The 21,556-nt window shown below is 37.9% G+C and overlaps 1 protein-coding gene and 1 long non-coding RNA gene across 2 annotated transcripts in view; one reads left to right on the top strand and one right to left on the bottom strand.

Annotated features, from left to right (window-relative positions):
* Positions 1-1,342: 1,342 nt before the first annotated feature.
* On the bottom strand, positions 1,343-3,092 carry LOC306638718. The gene is made up of 3 exons (XR_013757542.1): positions 3,024-3,092; positions 2,086-2,232; positions 1,343-1,474 (listed from the first exon to the last, which is right to left on the bottom strand). It is a non-coding gene; the product is annotated as an uncharacterized lncRNA (long non-coding RNA).
* The window catches only part of PGR (progesterone receptor), a 73,118-nt gene continuing 53,029 nt past the window's right edge, over positions 1,468-21,556 (top strand). The window contains exons 1-2 of the mRNA XM_079101939.1: positions 1,468-3,565; positions 4,833-4,984. Of these exons, the coding sequence (XP_078958065.1) occupies positions 1,929-3,565; positions 4,833-4,984 (1,789 nt within the window). The 5' untranslated portion in view covers positions 1,468-1,928. The remainder of the gene's footprint in view (positions 3,566-4,832; positions 4,985-21,556) is intronic.

Genomic DNA, 21,556 nt, shown 5'->3' with positions numbered 1-21,556 from the left:
GTAGCCCCTCCCCAAGTATCCTTACCTTGAGCACCTGCATTCATCCTGGAACCTGGGAGTCATTCACTGTATCCTCTATACCTAGGTGAAACAAACTGAGAAATCAACATAGATAGCACCTCCACATTCTCAAAGAAACTTCCAAATGATTGACTGTTCTGAACAGGGTATATTTAAGGTGATGTCAGGATGTCTGATGATCTTGGGTTTAGCAGAGATCATTGGTTTATGACTCTGTATCTGAAGTATATATTGCAATACTCTGTCCTCTCTACAGCATCTTCATGAATTTAGAGGTGATATATTATCATGGAGGTGATTTATTTATTTATTTATTTATTTATTTACTTATTTATTTATTGTGGTACTGGGGATTGAACCCAGTGAACTCTACCATTGAGTTATATTCTCAGTCCTTTTTACTTTTGGATAGGGTCTCACTAAGTTATGGAGGCTGGCCTCAAACTTGCAATCCACCTGCTCAGGCTCCAGAATAGCTGGGATTACAAGCATGCACCACCCTGCCAGCAAGGTGATATATTTTTAAAATCCCACTGATAATTATTTTTAAGAATAAAAATAAAAAGTACTGTTCAGCATCTCTACCAGGGATCTAATGATATAGTAGAGGAGTATTAGCTAGCACTAAAGGAAACTTTACTGAAATTGTTATTTATTAAAAATTGGAACACATTTCTTAGAACAAACTCAAAATCTGAATTTCCTGGGCAGGTAGAGAGATGTTGCTAATTATCTTCCACTCCCAAGTTGCTAAGTCATAGAGTGGACTTAACATGTTCAAGAGAAGCATAACATGCTGGCCATAGTATGAGAAATTGAAAGCATTCACTTTTATGGAACTCACAAGAGAATTTCTTTTAAAATATTTAGAATCAAATTGATACATTTATTCTAAAACATAATGTAGCCAAATATCTTACCTTTATGCTAATTCTTTACAAAACTCAAAATCGTGTAATGGTCACAAAAATTTTATTTCTAATAGACTCCATTCGTTTTTCCAATTACATTGCATAATTCTTAATTGGTGGTGCAAAATCTAATATGCTTATGAGGTTCCATCCCAAAGCACCTGCTATTCACAATGGAATTCAATCTACTGGGTATAAATACCAACTTCAGAGTTTCAAATCTGGTCGGAATTGGGATAGGGAGGAGCTTTGGGCGGTCCTCCCTAGACCCGGGAGGCGTAGTTAGAAAGCCTTGGAGCCAGCCTACACCTGTCACTATTTGGGTTAAACCTTGTAGTATTTGAGTGTGAGGATTCTGGTGTGTGGATAGCATTCGCAAAGAGAGCTAGCTTTTTTTGGCATTGAGTGGAATCTGCAACGAAAGGCGGCTCGTCCTCCTGCACTGCCAAGAACTGGGACAGCCTAGGAGAAGACAGTCGTCTGCTGTAGGGAACCGGCAGAAGCACGTCTGAGATACGCTGTATTGAAAAGTCTAAGTAGCCCTGGGATTTTAGAGAGAAGGGCAATGGAACGCAATCAGGGATAGTTGAAAGATAGAATCTCGTGTAATTGAATTGCTTTCTCAGCGGCAGCCTCTCCAATGCTGGGCTTCTGAGTACTCTGCGTCTCCCATCCACGAACAGACAGAAGTCAGAGAACTCTCTTGGAAAACTCTCCACTAGGAGACAAACTACCTTTTCCTGCCTTCCTTACTTGCTGCAGGAACGAAACGACCGCCACCCTTCCTCTGACTGACCACAGGATGAAGGGCCAGGGCAGGAGCTGACCAGCACCGCCCCTCCAGACTCAGGAGGTGGAGATCCCCCCACCCCAATCCAGCCAAATTCGACACCCATTTTCTCCTCCCTCTGCTCCTATATTACCGAAACCCCCTCCTCTTTCCCCTTTCCCTCCTCCCTAAAGACAGGGGAGGAGAAAAGGGGAGTTCAGGTCGTCATGACTGAGCTGAAGGCAAAGAATCCCCGGGCTCCCCACGCAGCAGGAGGCGCGCCCTCGCCCACTGGGGTCGAATCCCCCCTGCTGGGACGTCCGGACGCGGGCCCCTTCCAGGGAACCCAGACCTCAGACACTTCACAGGTAGTCTCGGCCATACCTAACTCCCTGGACGGTCTGCTCTACTCTAGGTCGTGCCAGGGTCAGAATCCCCCAGACCGGAAGACGCTGGATCAGCAGTCGCTGTCAGAGGTGGAGGGCGCGTACTCCGGAGTTGAAGCCGCAAGGGGTGCAGGAAGTGGCAACTCTAGAGTCCCAGAAAAGGACAGCGGGCTGTTGGACAGTGTTTTGGACACGCTTCTGGCGCCCTTGGGGCCGGGGCAGAGCCACGCCAGCCCTCCCTCTTGCGAGGCCACCAGCCCTTGGTTTCTGTTTGGTCCAGAGCTTCCCGAAGACCCTCGTGGTGCCCCTGGCACCAAGGGGGTGCTGGCCCCGCTCATGAACCGGCCTGAGAGCAAGTCTGGTGACAGCTCCTCCGGAACAGGAACGGCCCATAAGGTGCTGCCTAGGGGCCTGTCACCGTCCCGGCAGCTGCTGCTCCCGACGTCTGGAAGCCCTCACTGGCCTGGATCCGCAGTGAAACCTTCTCAGCTAGCTGCCGCGGTGGAGGTTGAGGAGGAGGATGGCCCGGAGTCCGAGGGCTCCACGGGTCCACTTTTGAAGGGCAAACCTCGGATTCCGGGAAGCACAGTGGCCGGAGGAGGAGTCGCAGCCAGCGCGCCTGGAGCGGCTGCAGGAGGCGTCACCCTTGTCCCGAAGGAAGATTCCCGCTTTTCGGCGCCCAGAGTAGCCTTGGCAGAGCAGGATGCGCCGGTGGCGCCCGGGCGCTCCCCGCTGGCCACCACAGTGGTGGATTTTATCCACGTGCCTATCCTGCCCCTCAACCATGCCTTCCTGGCCGCCCGCACCCGGCAGCTGCTGGAAGGGGAGAGTTACGACGGCGGGGCTGCTACCTCCAGTGCCTTTGCCCCGCCACGGGGATCGCCCTCGTCCTCCTCTACCCCAGTCCCTTGTAGCGACTTCCCTGACTGCACGTACCCTCCCGACTCGGAACCCAAAGATGACGCGTTCCCTCTCTATGGCGACTTCCAGCCGCCAGCCCTGAAGATCAAGGAGGAAGAGGAAGGAGGCGCGGAGGCTGCGGTGCGCTCCCCGCGTTCGTACCTAGTGGCCAGTTCCAACTCTGCCACCTTTCCAGATTTCCCACTGGCGCCGCCGCCGCGAGCGCCCTCATCCAAACCCGGGGAAGCGGCGGTGGCGGGCACAGCAGCCAGTGCCTCTGTCTCGTCCGCGTCCTCATCGGGGTCGACCCTGGAGTGCATCCTGTACAAAGCAGAGGGCGCGCCGCCCCAGCAGGGCCCTTTTGCGCCATTGCCCTGCAAGCCTCCTGCCGCCGGCGCCTGCCTGCTCCCACGGGACGGCTTGCCCTCCACCTCCGCCTCTGCCGCCGCTGCCGCCGGGCCGCCACCTGCGCTGTACCCTCCGCTCGGCCTCAACGGGCTGCCGCAGCTGGGCTACCAAGCCACTGTGCTTAAAGAAGGCCTGCCGCAGGTCTACCCACCGTATCTCAACTATCTGAGGTGAGGGCCTTGCGCCGGGGTGCTCCCTGAGTGTTGGCAAACTAGTGCTCTTGCGGGCTAGCGACTGCCAGCCTCCCTCCCGCAGGACAGGGCTCCGCTCCCCTAGGCGGCCGCGAGGGGGTGGGCAGCAGGGACCCGGCACAAAGGCGGTTTGCCTCCCTCTTCTCCTTACTCTTTTGGGCACACAAAAGGGGCGCAGAATGTAACATTTTTGGAGTGTGCTTCCCCAGAAGCATTAAAGGGGATAAATAAATAAATAAATTAATTAATTAATAAAAACTTTCCGAAGCTGAGAGATTCAGAAGCAGGACGAACCTTGATTTAAAATGTCCATCACATTAGGTTCGTTGTCCCGGGAGCAGAAAAGGTGTGGCAAAGTTAGGGGTTTTATAACATCTTTTTTTCTTGGATGTTTACCGGTAATGTCTTGACTGGAGAAGAGCTAAGGCAGTTTCCCTGGGAAGGGTAGAAGCCAAAGCAGAAACACCTTAGGGAATTGTACACTTTAAAGGTTCAATTTCATAGGAATCTCAAGATTAAAATTAACTTTAAGCGTGACATATTTTAATTGTGTATTTATACATCAATCACTACAGTTCACAGCATTCTAATGTTTCTGATTCCCTACAACTTTTTCCATACATATTTTCAAGAACATTTTCATTGATACACTGAAGTAATGGAACGTAAAAGAAAATGGAATCGTAGGTTTGTAGACTTTCCTGCTGCAAATAGGTGAAACAGTGTGCATGTATTGAACAATACTGTGTGTGTGTGTGTGTGTGTGTTTGCTGGCTTGCCCGAGTATACACACACATACAGGGTTAAGTTTTCAAAACTTTAAACAAAAGCATTGCTAAGTCCTGCTGAACACTTAAAGCCAAACATGTTTATTGTTACCCAGCGTACAGGAAGGGCATAACATTTCATACTGTCAAAAACTAAATTGCTTCTATATAAAGAGTTCTGTAGAAAGATGTCTATTTAACTGATGGAGTTTAGCTTTCCTAAACATAAAGTGATACACTATCATTCTTTGATGTTGGTACTACTGATGAATGGTTAATAATTTGCAAGTCTAGTGTATCTAATTATAGGTAGTCTATTATATCATTTTTAGTTTGTGTGTCTTTCAAGTGCGTATATATATAATGGAGTTATATTTTTTAAATCCCCTTTAACTTCATCAATACTGGTTTAAAAAATATTTAGTACCAGATAGTGGTACACCTAAAAATAAATGGAGTGTTTTGTTTTGCATTTCAAGGCCAGATTCAGAAGCAAGCCAGAGCCCACAGTACAGCTTTGAATCATTACCTCAGAAGATTTGTTTAATATGTGGGGATGAAGCATCAGGCTGCCATTATGGTGTCCTTACCTGTGGGAGCTGCAAGGTCTTCTTTAAAAGGGCAATGGAAGGTAGGCTTCTTTTTCCTGATTCTTTATTATTGACTCAATTGTCAATGGAGATCATCCATTATTTTGTAGATTGTAATTATTGCTTGCTTATAAGAAATAGTGATATTTCTATATAACTTATATGACATTTCAACAATACCTTTTTACTATAATAACAGTGACTATGGTTGGATATTATAATTTCACACTCTTTGATTAACACTTTCAATAGAAGACAGAAGGCATCATAATCTCGAGGGCAGTTCTAATATTGTTCCCTAATTTTCAGAACAGCTTCGTTTTAATGGTGTTTTTATACATCTATAGATGCAAAGCACTTTAAAGTTTTTATCAGCAATGGTAGTTGTTGAAATTATATTATGTGTGTTTATATATGTATTCAGATACATATAGAACACATATATAATGCAATTACAAATATATAACACACATACATACATAGGTATACATACATATTACAGTTGCAATTTTTCTACATGATACTGTCTTTGTATGGCTGCATATTTGTGCATGTTTACATAATGGTCATTCCAAATAAAATTCAGTTCCCTTTCTGTTTAGTATATATTTAATTATGTAAGAGTATAGGAGAAAATTGTTTGGAACAAATGAAAAATTTGGACATCATAGTAATATAATTTCTAAAGAAGTATTTTGCCTTTAATAAAAACTACCCATTTTAAAAATCATTTAAATTATATTTATCAAATGATTTTGGATTGACTTGCATAGTGTATTTTAGACTTCATCTTTCATAGAAAACATTGTGAATTTCTTTTTCTACCTACACTAAACTCTAAGCAGCCAAACACATTCATGTTTGAAATAAATGTATTTAAAGATCATTTCACTTTGCAATATACAGAATAAATGTATTTTATAACAAGTTGAGAGGACTACTAAGATCACACCTGAGCAATGAACCAAAGTTTGAATGTCTCTGCTCTTCTCTTTCCTGTTTCTGAAGTTTTCTGACTTCAAAAGCCTTTTATTTATAGGAAGAGGAGGGTAGGAAATTTTCATTTAAGGAGATTTTCAATGAAGTTCTTTGTAAAACTATTTACTTTGATAATGCTGTATCCATGTACAAATATACCACAATCAGTTGTGTATGTATATATGTGTGTGTAATTATAATGTAATAATAATAATAATGAAAGAGAGATCAGTAGAGTAGAGCAAGTACATCAGGGGAGGGAGAAGGGAAGGGAAAAGGAAGGTACTAGGGAATGAGACTGATCAAATTATGTGCATGTACAAATATGGCATAATGAATCCTCATAAATTAAAATTATTGTGCACCAATAAAAAGCATTTGCTTTGTATATTTTTAGAATGCATTTTTCATAAAAGATGAGTGCATTTAACTGATATTGAATATAATCAGCTTCAGAATGATTTAATTGCATTTTAAATTAATTGAGACACTGTTAATAGAGGGTGCTTGAAAGCACAGGCAGGTAAGCATGAATATGATATGGTCAGTTTCAGATGCAAGTTCTTTGTGTGGAAAAGTTCATTCTCCAATGAATAACTGGATTTACTATTTCTGTATGACTATGGTACTGGTTTAATGAACATTCACTTGTAGATTATTTTTTTCCATGCTTACAGTCTACTTAGAACAGTTTAATTTCATAATTGAATGATCCATTTTGGATTCTCTAAAGTTCATTTCATTCTAACCTACCTCCTTTTTATGGATAAGAAAATCTTAAAGACATAAACCTGAGATTTTGGAAATTACACAACTAGTTAGTAGCTGATCCCTAGTTAAAAATAGGTTATTTTTAAATTGCAATGTCTGTAAGACAAAGATGGTATACACAATAGATATATGCTATTTAATTCTCAGGAGTTACTTCATAAAGTTCATATGTAGAATGAAGAGCACCCTAACTGTAATATTCAAACATTTTCACTTTATTATTATCAGCAGATCATCCAAACTCATAGAAGATATTTTCCCAACTTATCTTATAAGGCAATTGTTGGACCCCTATTGTTGGCCTAGTGCTATTTTAGCCTTGAGTAGAAATGAAATACCCTTTTTCAGCAGTATTTAAATCATTCATCAGATAGAGAGAGGTTATAATATTCTACGAGTAAATTCATTCACATACAATTATTATAGACCGAAGAGGCATATATTTAGAAGTATATTTAGATTTATGCCAAAGATACTCTTTACCTCCCTCTGCCTTCAATATAAAATGAGGATAACAATGGTAGATACTTTTTAGGCTTGCAATAAAGATTCAATGAGTTACTCCATACATGATATTTAAAAGAATAGCATGTTGTCAACTTCCATTAGTGGTGTTTTTGCCTTCAAGAAGCTTATAATAGAGTTCAGAAGATAAAATATATGCATGTAAGACATTTAAATTTTCTCATTAAATGCCCAGATAAGAGTTGAAGAACCATATAAGAGAATTATAAGAGTTAAAGATTGGGAAGCTATGTTGCTAATGTTTGGATAAATTGGGAGAGAATCAGTGATTGAAGGCAAGGGAATAGAGAGAAGATTCTGGGAATTTTCAGGGATGAGAAAGAGGAGTGGAAGGGTTTTTACAGTTGGAAATAAATACAAGATTTGAAATCTTAGAAGAAAGTAGAGTTGTGTGATGAGCTGGTTCAAAGTTCAGCTTTGTGGATGTCACAATGGCCAGAAGTTAGAAGTCAGTAGGTAAGAATTTGTGTATTAATGTTACTGAGGATAATAATGATAATGCTGCAACTATAAAGTGCTTTCTATGTGCCAGTGACTAAGTGTTTAATAGCTCTTAACTCATTTAATCATTATAACGTGGATTATTATTACTATTCCCACTCTACTAATGAGGACACTTCACTGCCCTCATCACAAGAAGTAATAGAATCAGGCTTCAAACCCAGCTGGTGTGACTCCAGATCTCTGCCAGCAACCACTGTGCTTCCTTTCTCATAATAGGAAATGTGGTTGATGTGTGCCAAGGGATGAAACATTCAGAGAGATAAAAGTGATCCTAAAGAAGAATTCAAGACCAGGGTTATTGAGAACTCTATAATATACACAATGGATCACATTTTCTTCACATTTAGGGCAGCAATAAGAAGACAGTCGAAGATAGGAGTGGGCATTGGGAGGATTCGTGAGACACCCAGGAAAATTGAGTTTCACTTGTTATGTATGATGCAGAAGACAGAAGAGGTAGAGAAAAGATACCATTCAGAGAAAAAAAAAAAAGGATATAGGAGTGGGAAAAATGATGTCTCTTAAGCTAACTGAACTGTTTAAAATACATTAGCCAAAACACAATCTTTGAAGAGTCAATTACATTCCTTCACCAAGACTTGCAGGGTTGAGGTGAATGGGGAAGTGGTCAGTGATTATTTGGTGACTGTCAAAGAAATGAAGTACAGTTCTACAAATGCAGGCTAGTGACCTGGTACTATAAAGGAAAGGACCATTTCTCCCATGCACTGCAACCAGCTCAGTACCAGGAAAATACTAAGCATTCTATAAATAAGTATTTTTCCACATGAAACAAAAATCTTAATGATAAAAATGACATGCTTTTATTATTTGGATACTATACTCTGTAACAGTATTTGTAGTGAATACATTTGGTGTCTTATGGTTAAATAAATGTAATATAGTTGAAATGTATTATTTAGAACACACGGGGCTATGTAGGCCCCGTATGATGGACTTTTAATCGTATTGTAGTATTATCCTAATTCTTTATTCATGTATTAATTATTGACAAAATAATTGCCTAAACCACATTAGTTTGTGTTTTTATTTATTGAGCAGTGTCTAGGCACAATGCTAGGTGCTGGTCAAAGAGTAGTAAAACAGTTCATCTCTGGCTGGCCCCTACCCAGCAGAGTTTGGAGAGTGATGGGGAAAGGGGCGTTTTGCCAATTTGCATACACATGACGAATTGCAGATATGGTAAGGGATTTGTCTTTGTGGTTATTTGATAACTAGAGAATTGATCCCCTATCAGAAACTGGGGATGTTTGGAAAGTCTTTCAGAATTAGAGAGACATCATCATAAATAGCCACAGAGGAAACTGGACAGAAATGAAATACTTCTATGAATAAGGTTTTTCTTATAATACAGTTGGTGTCATAGGTGAAGAGTGAAAACAGATTTAGTAGCATAATTCTTCTTGGTATTAAACATTCAATTTTTCATTAACGCATGATTTTCTCTATATTTAGAGTTCTTAAATGCTTTTTCAATCTTTTATAATCTACAAATGATTCAATAATTCCTTCTACTGTAATTTACTTAATTAGTATTTATGGTCTTGAGAAGATATTTTGCCAATCATCTTATTTAATTTATACTCCAATAGATTTACCCTTTGGAAGTTTTCCCACTGCCCTAAAAATAAAAATGTAGTAATCTCTAGACTTCATTTCAAAACTTGTTAGCCACTTTCTTCTCAAACTGCAAGTCTTTCAGTTCAATATTTAACATGAATGAACAATTTTACACTATGACCCACTGAAGCAAGTTTCTGTTATACTGAAAAAGTAGTGGTTTCAAAGAACATTTGGTGCCATCTCTTCAATATTTGATTATGTAGTGTTCCCAAATTTTTAATGCTCCTTCAGAACCTGTATATTAACAACCTGCAAGAAGCAGAGGGAAATAGTGGTAGCAGACGTCCATGCTCATGCTAATAGCTGTTCTTGCTCCGATCATGAGTCCCTGTACTTTAATTAATCAAGTAACACAACAGTATATTCTTCTTTAAAAATGTAAAATATTACTAATAAGGCTATGTCCTCTAGATCAATACCACTAATCTTTTCTACCTTCACCTCCTTTTTCACATGTGTATATAATGTGTTGTTTGGGGTGTGTTACAACATGAATAGTATCACATATCATCATGTAGGCACCATTCTTCACATTACTTTTTTCATATGACTTGAAGTCCTGTGTATGTTTAAATATATGAATATGTGTGTATTGTTCTGACTTGTTCTTTTAAACACTACCCAATACTTGATAGAATCAAAATCCTCTTATCCAGACATTGCCTAGATACTGTCACATGAGTAAGTCCTTTTTGCACCTGTCTCATTGGTACATGACTTGTTCCTCTTTCCAGGATATGTTTAGGTGTTTTGATATGACTCTAAATGAACTAGATGAGTATCTTCATTCCTACTACCAAAATTATTTGATTCACTACTTTATTAACTGCAAAGATATATATTGATAGTACATTTAAAAGTTGTTCATTTGAAATTACAAAGATGAATGAATAAATAAACATTATATATGTATGCAATCCCTGACCTTGACAAGCACAAAACCAGGAAGAAGAAAAAAAAAAAAAAGAAAGAAAAAAGAAAAAACCTGTTGTATTACTAGTGAACATGAGACTACTTAGATATGAGTTATGCCAAAGCCATTGAAGACACACAATAGCATTCCATTAGACAAATTCAGGATCGCAGTTTGTTCCTCTGGTATATCCTGATGTTGTGCAAGACGCTTACTCATTTAATAGAGAGTTGACCTCAACTATGACCCAAGCGCTGTTCTAACTCCCTTGCTCTGTTAACATATTTAATTTTTGTAGGAGTCCAATGAAGTGGAGGCACTATTATACCTGAATTTTACAGAGAGGTATACAGAGAGGTTACTCAGTCCCATTTCTTTCTCTGCTCCGAACAGCTCTGTGTTCATCTATTTTATTTACACTTTCACCTTAGGTTTTATTTAAACAAAGGATTCTCAGGCAATATATTTATCATTCCTACTTCATAGGTGAGTATGCAGACTCAGACATTAATTGACTTACCCAAAATAATAGGTAGCACTTTCAGAGATTATTTTGACCTGTAATAGTAGGAGTTAGGACTTACTCATAAACTTTTTAAAAGGAGAAAGGAGTTAGGAAGATTTTGGTTTTAGATGTATTATTCAATAAATGATCTTACACATCCTGGATACCAAAGAAAAATTTCATGCAGGTCAATAATTTCTTTATTTAAAGGAAAGAAACTCCTAAAAATGCAAAAAGAAAAGATGGAGGCAGGTGTTTAAAATCTTGGAATGGCAAATCTTTTCAATATCAGTATGGAATCCGGAATTCAAAACCAAATTTGCTTAATTTTGCTAAATAATAATTTCTAAAGTTTTCTATATAAGGCAGAAAAAAAATCATAAAATCAAAAGAAACAACAAATTGGGAAGCTTTTTGTAATGGATATATAAACCAAAAGGAATTCATTACTAAGATGCAAACTATTCTTACACATCATCAAAAAAAAAAGAGCAAGAAAAATGAACCAAAGATATTAAGATAGTTCACAAAATATAGACTATAGAAGAATGAAAAATGCTCAATTCTCCAGTAATCAGCAATTCAAATAGTAATGCAAATTCCAGCAATCAGATTGATAGAACAATGAATGATGGCTTCTGGAGAGCCTGAGGGCAATTTGTTGTTATTCTACCTATAGAAACTCATCCTTAGAAAAACTCTACAAAGGAGTGGAGATATTTTATGAGGATTCCTATTACTGCATTATTTGTGATACAGTATGGAGAAACTGAAAATAACCCAAATATCTGTTAACATTAGATTAATAAATTATGGTACACCCTGTACCACCTTGAAAAACTGTAGTATTTCAAGAGTGAGCCAGCTATCTATATTACAAATCTGAAAAACTTTCTAAAACACATGATTTTGTGAAAAAGTAAGCAAAGATCTTTAGAGACAACTGTGTTTACTGAGGAGGTGGCATTTTCCCCTCCACCTGGTACCCACTTTCCTCCACAACGGCTCCTCCTAGTCTCAGCTAGCCTCTGCTTGCCTAGTGCTATGTATCGGTCATATATGCCACTTGACCTTTAGATGCCCTAGGATGTTGAGTAAGATCAACAAAGAATGAATCTTGTGGTGGACAATTGAGGAAAAAAGCCTGAGGTCACTTTGCATCATGAATTAAGGAATCCAGGGAGAGTAGGTGAAGCCAAGAACAGGCATGGGCCGACAATTCCTCTCTCACTCTCCTAATATCCACCAAGCTCTGCGAACGTTAAATTCTGTCATAGTCACTTGTCAACTATACCCAGCAAGACTTAAATTTATTTGGCAGCACAACCTGATCAGAACTTACATGAGGGCATTTTGTGGTCAATGTGAATATTCATATATTTTACTGCTTATATATAATAGTTTTCCTATGAAGTGTTGGTATCCATTATCTACCTAAAGTACAAACAATTCTTAATTTTCAAATACAGCTGGTCCTAAAAGGGAGGTAATCAGGTAATGAGGGCTGATCCCTAATGAATAGAATAAATGCTCTTATAAAAAGGAATCAAGAGCAATTGTGTATCCCTTCCACCCATGAGGACACACAAAGGTACCATGTATGAACCAGGAAACAGCCCCTCATCAGACACCAGATCTGCCAGTACCTTCATGTTAGACTTCCCAACCTCCAGAACAGTGAGAAATACGTTTCTGTTATTTATAAGTCACCTCATTTATTGTATTTTGTTATAGCAGAACTCATGGACTAAGACAACTTAGTACTCAGAACCTCAAGGCAAACTGCTGCAGTTGTTTCTATAATGGTTAAGGTCATGTGATATGAAATTTAGTCATTCACAAATTTCATGTAACCTAGTGACAAAGTGTAGCCTCCTTTAAGACTGCCCAAGTAATGACAAATATCTACATACCCAATATCTTGCTCTTCTGACCATAGTACAAATGGCTGAAATAATATAATACATGTAGAATAAGTTGGTGGGAAGCCAAATGCATTCAGCAAATACTTTTGGAAGATTCATAGCAAACACTACTGAAGGTATAAAACAATAACTTTTAGGGAAAAGTAGAGTATGGAAGGTTTAGTAGAAAAATGAAAGAATGGGAGTTTCAGGTGTCTTGGTTGGTTTTACATAAATTACTGTCATAAGGACGTGGTTGAAAAATTCAATCCAGTAAAATGTGAGACCACATTACTATGAGGCTAATGGAATGACTGGGGTAAGTGTGCACAGCCTGGTGGCTGGGGCATCAGGGGTCAATGGTGCAACCCAAATCCATCTGAGCTCATCCATGGTTTGATTCCATGCTGGAACATCAGTAGAAAAGATTCTGGATCTCCTGGGCAGAGAGAGTCTAGGAGATTTCCTGTTTGGTTAGTACCAGTTTTGCGAGCTCAGCTGGGGAGATGCACACATTATAGCTGCCAGGGGTTGCTTGCTTTTACTCTCCTCAGTCTTACATTCCTCTTCACTTTTGAGGATAGAAACTAACTGAAGGATAATGGCATTTGAGAATTAACATTATCACAAGATGCTTTATGATAGAGTTTTGCTGGTTGCTAGATTGAATAATGAAGTATGTAAAAAACTGGTTTTGATGAGTCAACAGAGCAAAGTTGTATCAATAGTAATGTTCCATAGTAATACACTGTACTATAAAAAATGTTTTACACAAAATCTGGAAGACGCTGATAACATTGTTGCTGTGATGTTAAAAGAAAGATTTTAAGTTAAGATTATAGGTAACATCACATATGAAATCCCATTCCTGTTTTCTTCTGAAGCATGTATTGTGACACATAGGTTGAAGCCTAAAAGGAATGAAGCTCTGTAAGGTATCTTTACTGTGGTTAATTTTTAACACAAGGCCCAGAAAATACAGTAGGATTTTAATGATACATTGCAACATGGTGAGGTATGACCATGACAAATTTTAACCACAACAGAGTTTTACTGCTGCACAGTACTTAAGAGACTTCTTAAATTTAAAAATGAGCTACATGTTTTCCTTTAGAGAAGGAAATTTCTGACCCTTTCTATGATCACAAAGGTGTCAGTATTATGCTTCTTAGAAGGTTTTTAACAGATGAGACAGATAACCTGCTGAGTCAAGTTAAAGACAATATTATTTATTAAAAAAGAGAAATAACTCCCTTTTAAAAGAGATCTTTATTATGAAGAGAGAATTTTGAAATGTTGAGAACCTTCTCTCTCAACATTACATTATGTCTTATCCATTATCTAGTGTCCTTTACCTTTTATTTGTTATGAAAAACTGATTGACATCAGGGAGGGTAGAAATTTGCTGGCTGAATTTCTGGGGAAGATAAACTGTAAAATTGGGAGATAGAACTGGAAGAAACATGAACATCATGACTAAGTTACCTGCTCTGCAAACGGTTGGCTCATTCTCAGTGGTGTCTGGGTGACTCTCTTCCATCTTCTCTCTTCTCAGCCTTCCTGCACTTTTCTGTCCTCACTTTCATTGAATGACTTTGCTTCCCAATTTTCTGAGAAAACTTCCTGAAGTTTTACTTAGGATGTACTGCTGCTTTCATGTGGGATCTAATTCATAATCCACTTTTCCTCCTGCATTGGAGATCTGTGTGCCTTTCTCCCTTGGGCATTAGATCTGGGCTACTCCTGCCTGCTCAAGAGCATGTGCAGCAATGCTCCCCTTCCCAACTTAAATCATTTCCCCCTCTCTACTGGATCATTCCCATCAACATGCAAACATACTTTCTTTTTCCTATTCTAAAATAAAATATATCCAAAATATTCCTGTTGATTTTACTCACCTTTCAGCCATCAACCATTTTCTTTCTCTTTTGCAGCAAAACTGTTAAGAGTTTTCTTCCCCATTCTCTTAAGTCTAATCCAATAAGATTTTTTCCCCTCTATCACTCCTCCAAAACTTCCCTTGTCATGGGTACCTCATTGCTAAATGATGGTGATTCTCAGTCACACCTACTGGATCTATTGGTGATTTGACAGTTGATCACTCCACCTTCCTAGAAATATTTTCTCCACTTGATTTTTAAGACAATGAACTCTTAATTTTCTCACTGACTCCCTTTCAAATTCTTCTTCAGCTTTTAACACCCGAAGCCCCCATTTTCAGTATTTGGATCCCTTCCCTCTGTTTATATGTTTACTTCCTTGGTGATCTAATTCAGTCTCATGACTTTAGATAAATCATACATATACTAATTACTCCCACTTTTCTATTTCCAGTTCAGTTATTTTCCCTGAGCTCTAGGCTTTTATATCCAAATACCTACCAGAAATCTTTATAGTAGGACTACTGAACATCTCAAACTAATAAATCCAAAAGTTAGCTTCTGATGGACTTTGGATTTTGCCTGGTAAGCCAGTACCCTTTTTAGTCTTCAAAACATTTGTCTTAGAATCATCAGTTTAAGATGAAGATTGCTGAGTCTTATCCCATATATACCAAATCAAAGTATGTAGAAATGGAACCCAGAAATCTGAATTTCATTGAGCTGCACAGTTGGTTCTTAAAAGCACTGCTTTTAAAAGCTGAAGGTGACATGATCTATTTTGTTTCTTGAGAAAATTAATTCTGGAAGCAATGGAGAAGATGGGTGGAAAGTTGTGCGAGGGAGGCAAGAGCTAAGATAATTTAAAATACTATGTTCTAGATAGAGTGGGAGGGAGCCTATAGTCCTAAGATGAAAGAAAGTTACTTTTCTTTTCCTAAAGCATTGACATTACACTATCAAAGGCAGGTGGCCCATTGCCCCTATGAGAATGCTCCCTCCTGCAAGAGTTCTGGAAAATGTGCAAGGCCAGGGAGAGATGATGGGGACTAACATTTTCTGTGTCCTTATTATATACCAGGTACCTCAGTGTTATGGTTTACATATTCGGCGTCCCCCAAAAGCTCATGTGTGAGATCATGCAAAAAGTTTAGAGGTGAAATGATTGGGTTATAAAAGCCTCAACCTGATCAGTGAATTAATCCCCTAATGTGGATTAACTGAGTGGTAGCTGAAGGAGATAGGGTGTGGCTGGAGAAGGTGGGCATTGGGGGGATATGCCTTTGGGGGAAATATTTTGTATTTGGTGAGCAGGGTCTCTCTCTCTCTCTCTCTCTCTCTCTCTCTCTTTGCTCTCTGATCATCATGTGAACTGCTTCCTTCTGCCACATTCTTCCACCATGATGTTTTGCCTCAACTCAAGCACCAAGGAATGGAGTCAACTGTCTATGAACTGAGACTTCTGAAACCATGAGCCCCCAATAAACTTTTCATCCTCTTTGATTGTTCTGGTGTTTTTAGTCACAGCAGTGAAAAAACTGATTAAAACATACAGTAGATCTATTGTACAGTAATTCTTTATCTCTTTCAATTCTCAGAGCTTGTTTTAGAAGTTACTTTCATTCTCATTTCAGATTAAGAATTAAAACAGGAAGGCAAGGTGACATCTCTAAAGTCACCCAGCCAGTTAGTAATGGAGCTGGTAATCAAACTCAGTTCTGCCCAACTCCAAAACCTAAACTGCTCTCACTGTATCATACCATTTGACACTGTTTGAAGTAAGACATGATGGTAATAATTGATTAAGAGATTTATCAGGAAAGACTTAAAAATCTGGTGGTAGTCCAGTCTTATATATTTGGAGGTCTAGACCTAAATAGCAATCAGGAAAATATTAATTATCCATATGAATCTATTTTTGTACAAAGACAATTTCAGGTGAGGCTGGCGAGACTGTGGAGAATTACAGTAGAAACTAAGCCACCTGATATGACTAAGCAGTTTGTACAAAATAATGAAATTGAACATTGATAAATTTAGGGCTTGTATGCTAAAGAAGAAAAATAAACTGCATAAATATGAGGGAAAGAATTAACTATTTCCACATGTGTAAAAAGTTGTATTCTTGCATTGAAATAGCATAATGATTTAAACCGCCCTGTCAGTGCAGAGCTTTGTAAATTTTTCATATTTTTATATAGATGTCTTAAACTCCTTTCTCATTGGTACATGTGTTCAAATGATTCTGTGTGTGTGTGTTATGTAATGTATGTTTCTTTACATTTCCTAAAGGCCTACTGATTAGCTAAATACATAATTAAAGGTGTTTGGTGTAACTAGTTAGATGATACACATAATTTTGGTGTTTTACAAGTTAAAAGATATATGACTATTTAGGAAAGAATCTGGAACAGAGATAGAAGGATTGTTTGGCTTAGGAAACAGTGGTGCGAGCTTCAGGAAGGATGGATGAGAGCTGATCCACAGTCAGAAAGTAAAACAATTAAGGGAAATAAAGGGAAGAAAGAAGAACAAATAATTTTAAATGCTAACATGGAGGGATTAATTCTTGAATTTAAAAAAAAAAATTGGAACATGTCACCAAACAGATTTCTATAAATTATTTGTCTCCTCCTTCAGAATATATCTAGAATCTGGCCCATCATCACTACCTCCTGACTACTCTCATTCAAGCTACCATTATTCCCTTTTGGATTTATCACAACAACCTCTCCTTTCTACCTCTATTCTCATCCTCAATGCCAAAGTGATACTGTTAAAGTAAGAGTCAGATCATATCACTCCTCAAAAACCTCTAATAGCACTTTATTTCTTTCAGAGACAAACTAAAGTTTGCTCAATTGGTCTCCAAGGCCTGGTAGGATGTGAACCCTGCTGCTCTCTGATATCACTTTCTACTACTATTCTCCCTGGCTCAGTCATTGTTCACCTTACTAGCTTCCTCAGACAATTCAGTGCATTTCTTAGCATCTTGAAAATTAGCTGTTTCCTCCCTAAATCCTTTTCCTGGCACTCCCCATTCACTCAGCTCATCCTAACTTCCAGCTCCTATAAATGTCCAGAAATATCCCAAATACTGTTGATGACTGGTCTCTCATTTAATGGTCACATTCTCCCACTTGAGTGCTATCAAGTTACTTACGTTAACACTCCGGTCAGTTACAAGGACATTAAATTTCCTCTTCTTGCCTAATTGCTTTGGCTAAAGTTTCAAATACTATATTTAACAGGAGCAGTGAGAGTCATATCCTTGTCTCATTTCTGATTTTCGAGAAAATGCTTTCAGTTTTTTCTCATGCAGTATGATGTTGGCATTGTATTTATCATATGTGGTCTTTATGATGTTGAGGTAAATTCTTGTTATCCTTAGCTTCAGGATTTTTTTCATGAATGGGTGCCGAATTTTGTCAAAGGCTTTTTCTACATCTATTGGAATGATCATGAATGATTTTTGCTCTTGATTCCATTTATGTGATGAATTAACTTTTATTGATGCTTTTACATTGAAATTTCCTTCATCCCTTGCTTAAATGAAACCAACTTGGTCATGGTGTTTGATCTTTTCAATGTACTGTTGAATTTTATTTGGTAATATTTTATTAAGGATCTTTGCAGCTATGTTTTTCAAGGATGTTGATTTGTCATTTTCTTTCCTTGAAGAATCCTAATCTGATTTTGGTATCAGGGTGATAACGGCTTTGTAGATTGAGTTTGGGTGTGTCATCCCCCTTCCCATTCTATTTCATGAAGCAATTTGAGGAGGACTGGCATTAGTTCTTATTTAAACATCTGTTAGAACTCAGCTGAGAATCCATCTGGTCTTGGACTTTTCTTTGTTGGAAGGCTTTTGTTTAATGCTTTAGATTTACTGCTTGTTTTTGACCTGCTTAAGTTTTCTGTATCCTCCTGGTTCAATTGTGGTATGTTGTATGTGTCTATAAATTTATATATTTCATCCAGATTTTCCAATTTATTTAATATAAATTTCAAAATAGTACCTAATAATCCTCTGGATTTCTGTGGTAAGTACTGTGATGTCTCCGTTTTGTTTCTAATTTTATTAATTTGGGTTTTCCTTCTCTTCCTTTTGGTTAGTTTGGCTAAACTTGTCAATCCTCTTTGTATTTTCAAAGTGGTAACTCTTTATTACATTAATCCTTTGTATTTTTTAATTCCATCACCACCTTTCTTGGCAGAGGTACATGAGGAGGCCCACAGCAGAGGTGCATATAGTTCTTCAGTCTTTGTTCTCCCTGTCAGTCACTCATGTTGGCCATCAGCTGAGGCTTATGCTGTTTCCTAGGCACTCTTCTCCATTCCACCCTTCTCCTGATACAGATGCTGGGGCAGTTCTTGTCAGTCTTCAGCTGATGCAGTCCCACTTCACAGATTACTTGGGAGGTCCACTTCAAAGGCATTCCCCGTGATATCATTAACTGGTTTCTCTGGGCGGAATGAAGTTGTAGAGATTTAATCGCTTTCCAAGCTGTAAACTTAGATGTGGTCACTGCAAAATGGCTGCCTGCCACAGTTCTCCATCAGCAAATTAAGATAAGCAGAGTGCTCTTCAATCACCTGGTGGCTTTGCAGCTCCTGTCCCAGCTTAAGTCAGTCTAACTTTTTTTTTCTGCTGCTATTTCTGAAGTAAGCTTATTAGCTTTGTATTTCCCTCTTTCCGCCTTCATTACCCCTCCCCAGCCCCTTCCTTGATGGTGCGGGTGCTGGTTACCAGTTAGCAAATTGTTTCCTGTTTTCTGTTTCATTAACCAGAAATTTTGTGTCCCTCCAAGATTCTGATCTTCTAGTATTATGAGTCAGTGTATACCCCTGTCAACCACCTCTCTGATCATCTGTGTTCTCTCTTCTTTGACTCCAAACTGTGGAGGAGTTTAGATCTGCACCCTACCTTATCTCTGCCATCTTAGATGCCTGTGTTTTTTAAAAAATACATTATTATACTTAAACTTGAAAACAATGATGAATTGTTGTTTTATAGATGAGGAAAACAAAGCAACAAGAGATTGAATGATTTATTCAAGGTTGGATAGCTAATAGGCGGTAGAATTTTAATTAAAGAAGTTTTTACTTTATAGATCAAAAGATCTCACTGTGTCCTAGGAAGATATAATTTTTAAAAGTTAACATTTGCATATACTGAGAAAAATTTTAATTTCCTCAAAAAGAAAACATTCCATATGAGTTCACATGGGCCCCTACAAACTGTACACTATCAAGAAATAAAAATTGAGCTGACATTAGACTTCCTCTCCAAAGTACTAAATGCTGGCATTGAGAAGAATTCTATCAGGTTGATATTCTTGGTTAAAACATCATATATTCTTACATATGTCAGAGCTTAGAAATATGAACTAGGAGCCAAAGGGTACTCTTGTAATCCCAGTTATACAGGAAACTGAGGCAGGATGTTGTAAGTCTCCATTACAACCACAATATTATCACACTCAAGAAATTTAACATGGATAAAATTTTTCTAATATTTAGCCAGAGTATTAAAATTTCTTCAGTTATTTCCCAAATGTCCTGTGTAGCTTTAATTTTTTTCATTTAGTATCTAGTTAAGTTCTATGTATTCCACTTAATTAAAAACTCTATTTAGCTTTCTTTAAACTAAAAAGATCTCTCACTTTTAAAAAAAAAAAAAAATGCCATTTTTTAGGACATAGACATTTTCATGGAGTCCAGACCAAAAGTTTTGTAAAAAGGCCCACAATCTAGATTTGTCTAATTTTTTTAACCATATGGTAGTTTCAGGTTAAACATTTTGACAAGAATACTAAACTGGCCTATGGTTTTCAAACACTTTGGTCTCATAACCTCTTTACTTAAAAATTATTGAGAGTCCAAAGACATTTTGTATATGTTAATTGTACATCAAATTTTATCATATTAGAAGTTAAACCTGATAATTTTTTAAAACTTTGGTTACCTCATTTTAAAAAGTAGAAAAACCATTAGATGTTAATCTTCCAAATTAAAAAAAAAATGTGACAAGAATGGCATTGTTTAACATTTTTATAAGTCATTTTAATGTCTTTCTTAATAGAAGACAGCTGGATTCTCATATCTGCATCTACATTCACTCTGTTGTTTTGGTTGAAGTGTATAAAATGTACCTCACACAGATATGCAGTTGTAAAATGGAAGAGTATTTTAATTTAATTTTCAGACTTTAAAAGTAGTGGTTATTTCATTAGGGAATGCATAAGGATGATTTTCTACTTTTATTATCTCTTCTTATTTTATCCTTGCTAAATATTTTTCTTTAGTAGTTCTTTCTTTCTTCCAAAAGGCATTTTGTTAATCTTAAAATACAATTTATAATGGAAGGTCTAAAAATGCTTAATCATTTACCTTTAATTATCAATTTTCACAGTAATTTGTTTCTTAGCAACCTCCAGTGTTTTCAAGCAAAATTTTTGTCTCATTCTTTTCCTTTTTATATAGTCATTATTTATTCATTTATTTTTATATGTTAAATGTGTTTTAATCACTTGAACTAATTCTTTGTTTGAATCATTTCATCTATGGTCAGTATCTTAATCTGTTTTCTGCTTCTAACAACACAATACCACAAGTTGGGGGAAAAAATTAAATAGAGAAGGTCTAATTGCTCATAGTTCTTAGTCCAAGGTCAAGGAGATGCATCTCTACTTGGTGGCAGAGTCCTGTGGTAGGACAGTGCATCACATGGGATACAGGGAGCACAAGCAAGACCTATTGAAACTGGCTTTTGTAGTGGATCCACTTTTGAGATAACCCTTTAACCCATTAGTCCATTAACCCATTCATTACATCAATAGACTAATTGATTTTTGAAGGCAAAACCTTAATCACCTCCTATAAGTTGCAGCAGTTCCTACCTCTTAACATCTCACATTGGGAATGAAGCTTTAACTTGAGTTTTAGAGGCACAAAACATATTCAAACCATAGCATCCAGGTGGCCTT

This window comes from Sciurus vulgaris (assembly GCF_902686455.1).
Source record: "Sciurus vulgaris genome assembly, chromosome: 11".
NCBI lineage: Eukaryota > Metazoa > Chordata > Mammalia > Rodentia > Sciuridae > Sciurus > Sciurus vulgaris.
Note: the sequence above shows the minus strand (reverse complement) of the source record. Positions and strands in the feature narration are given on the sequence as shown.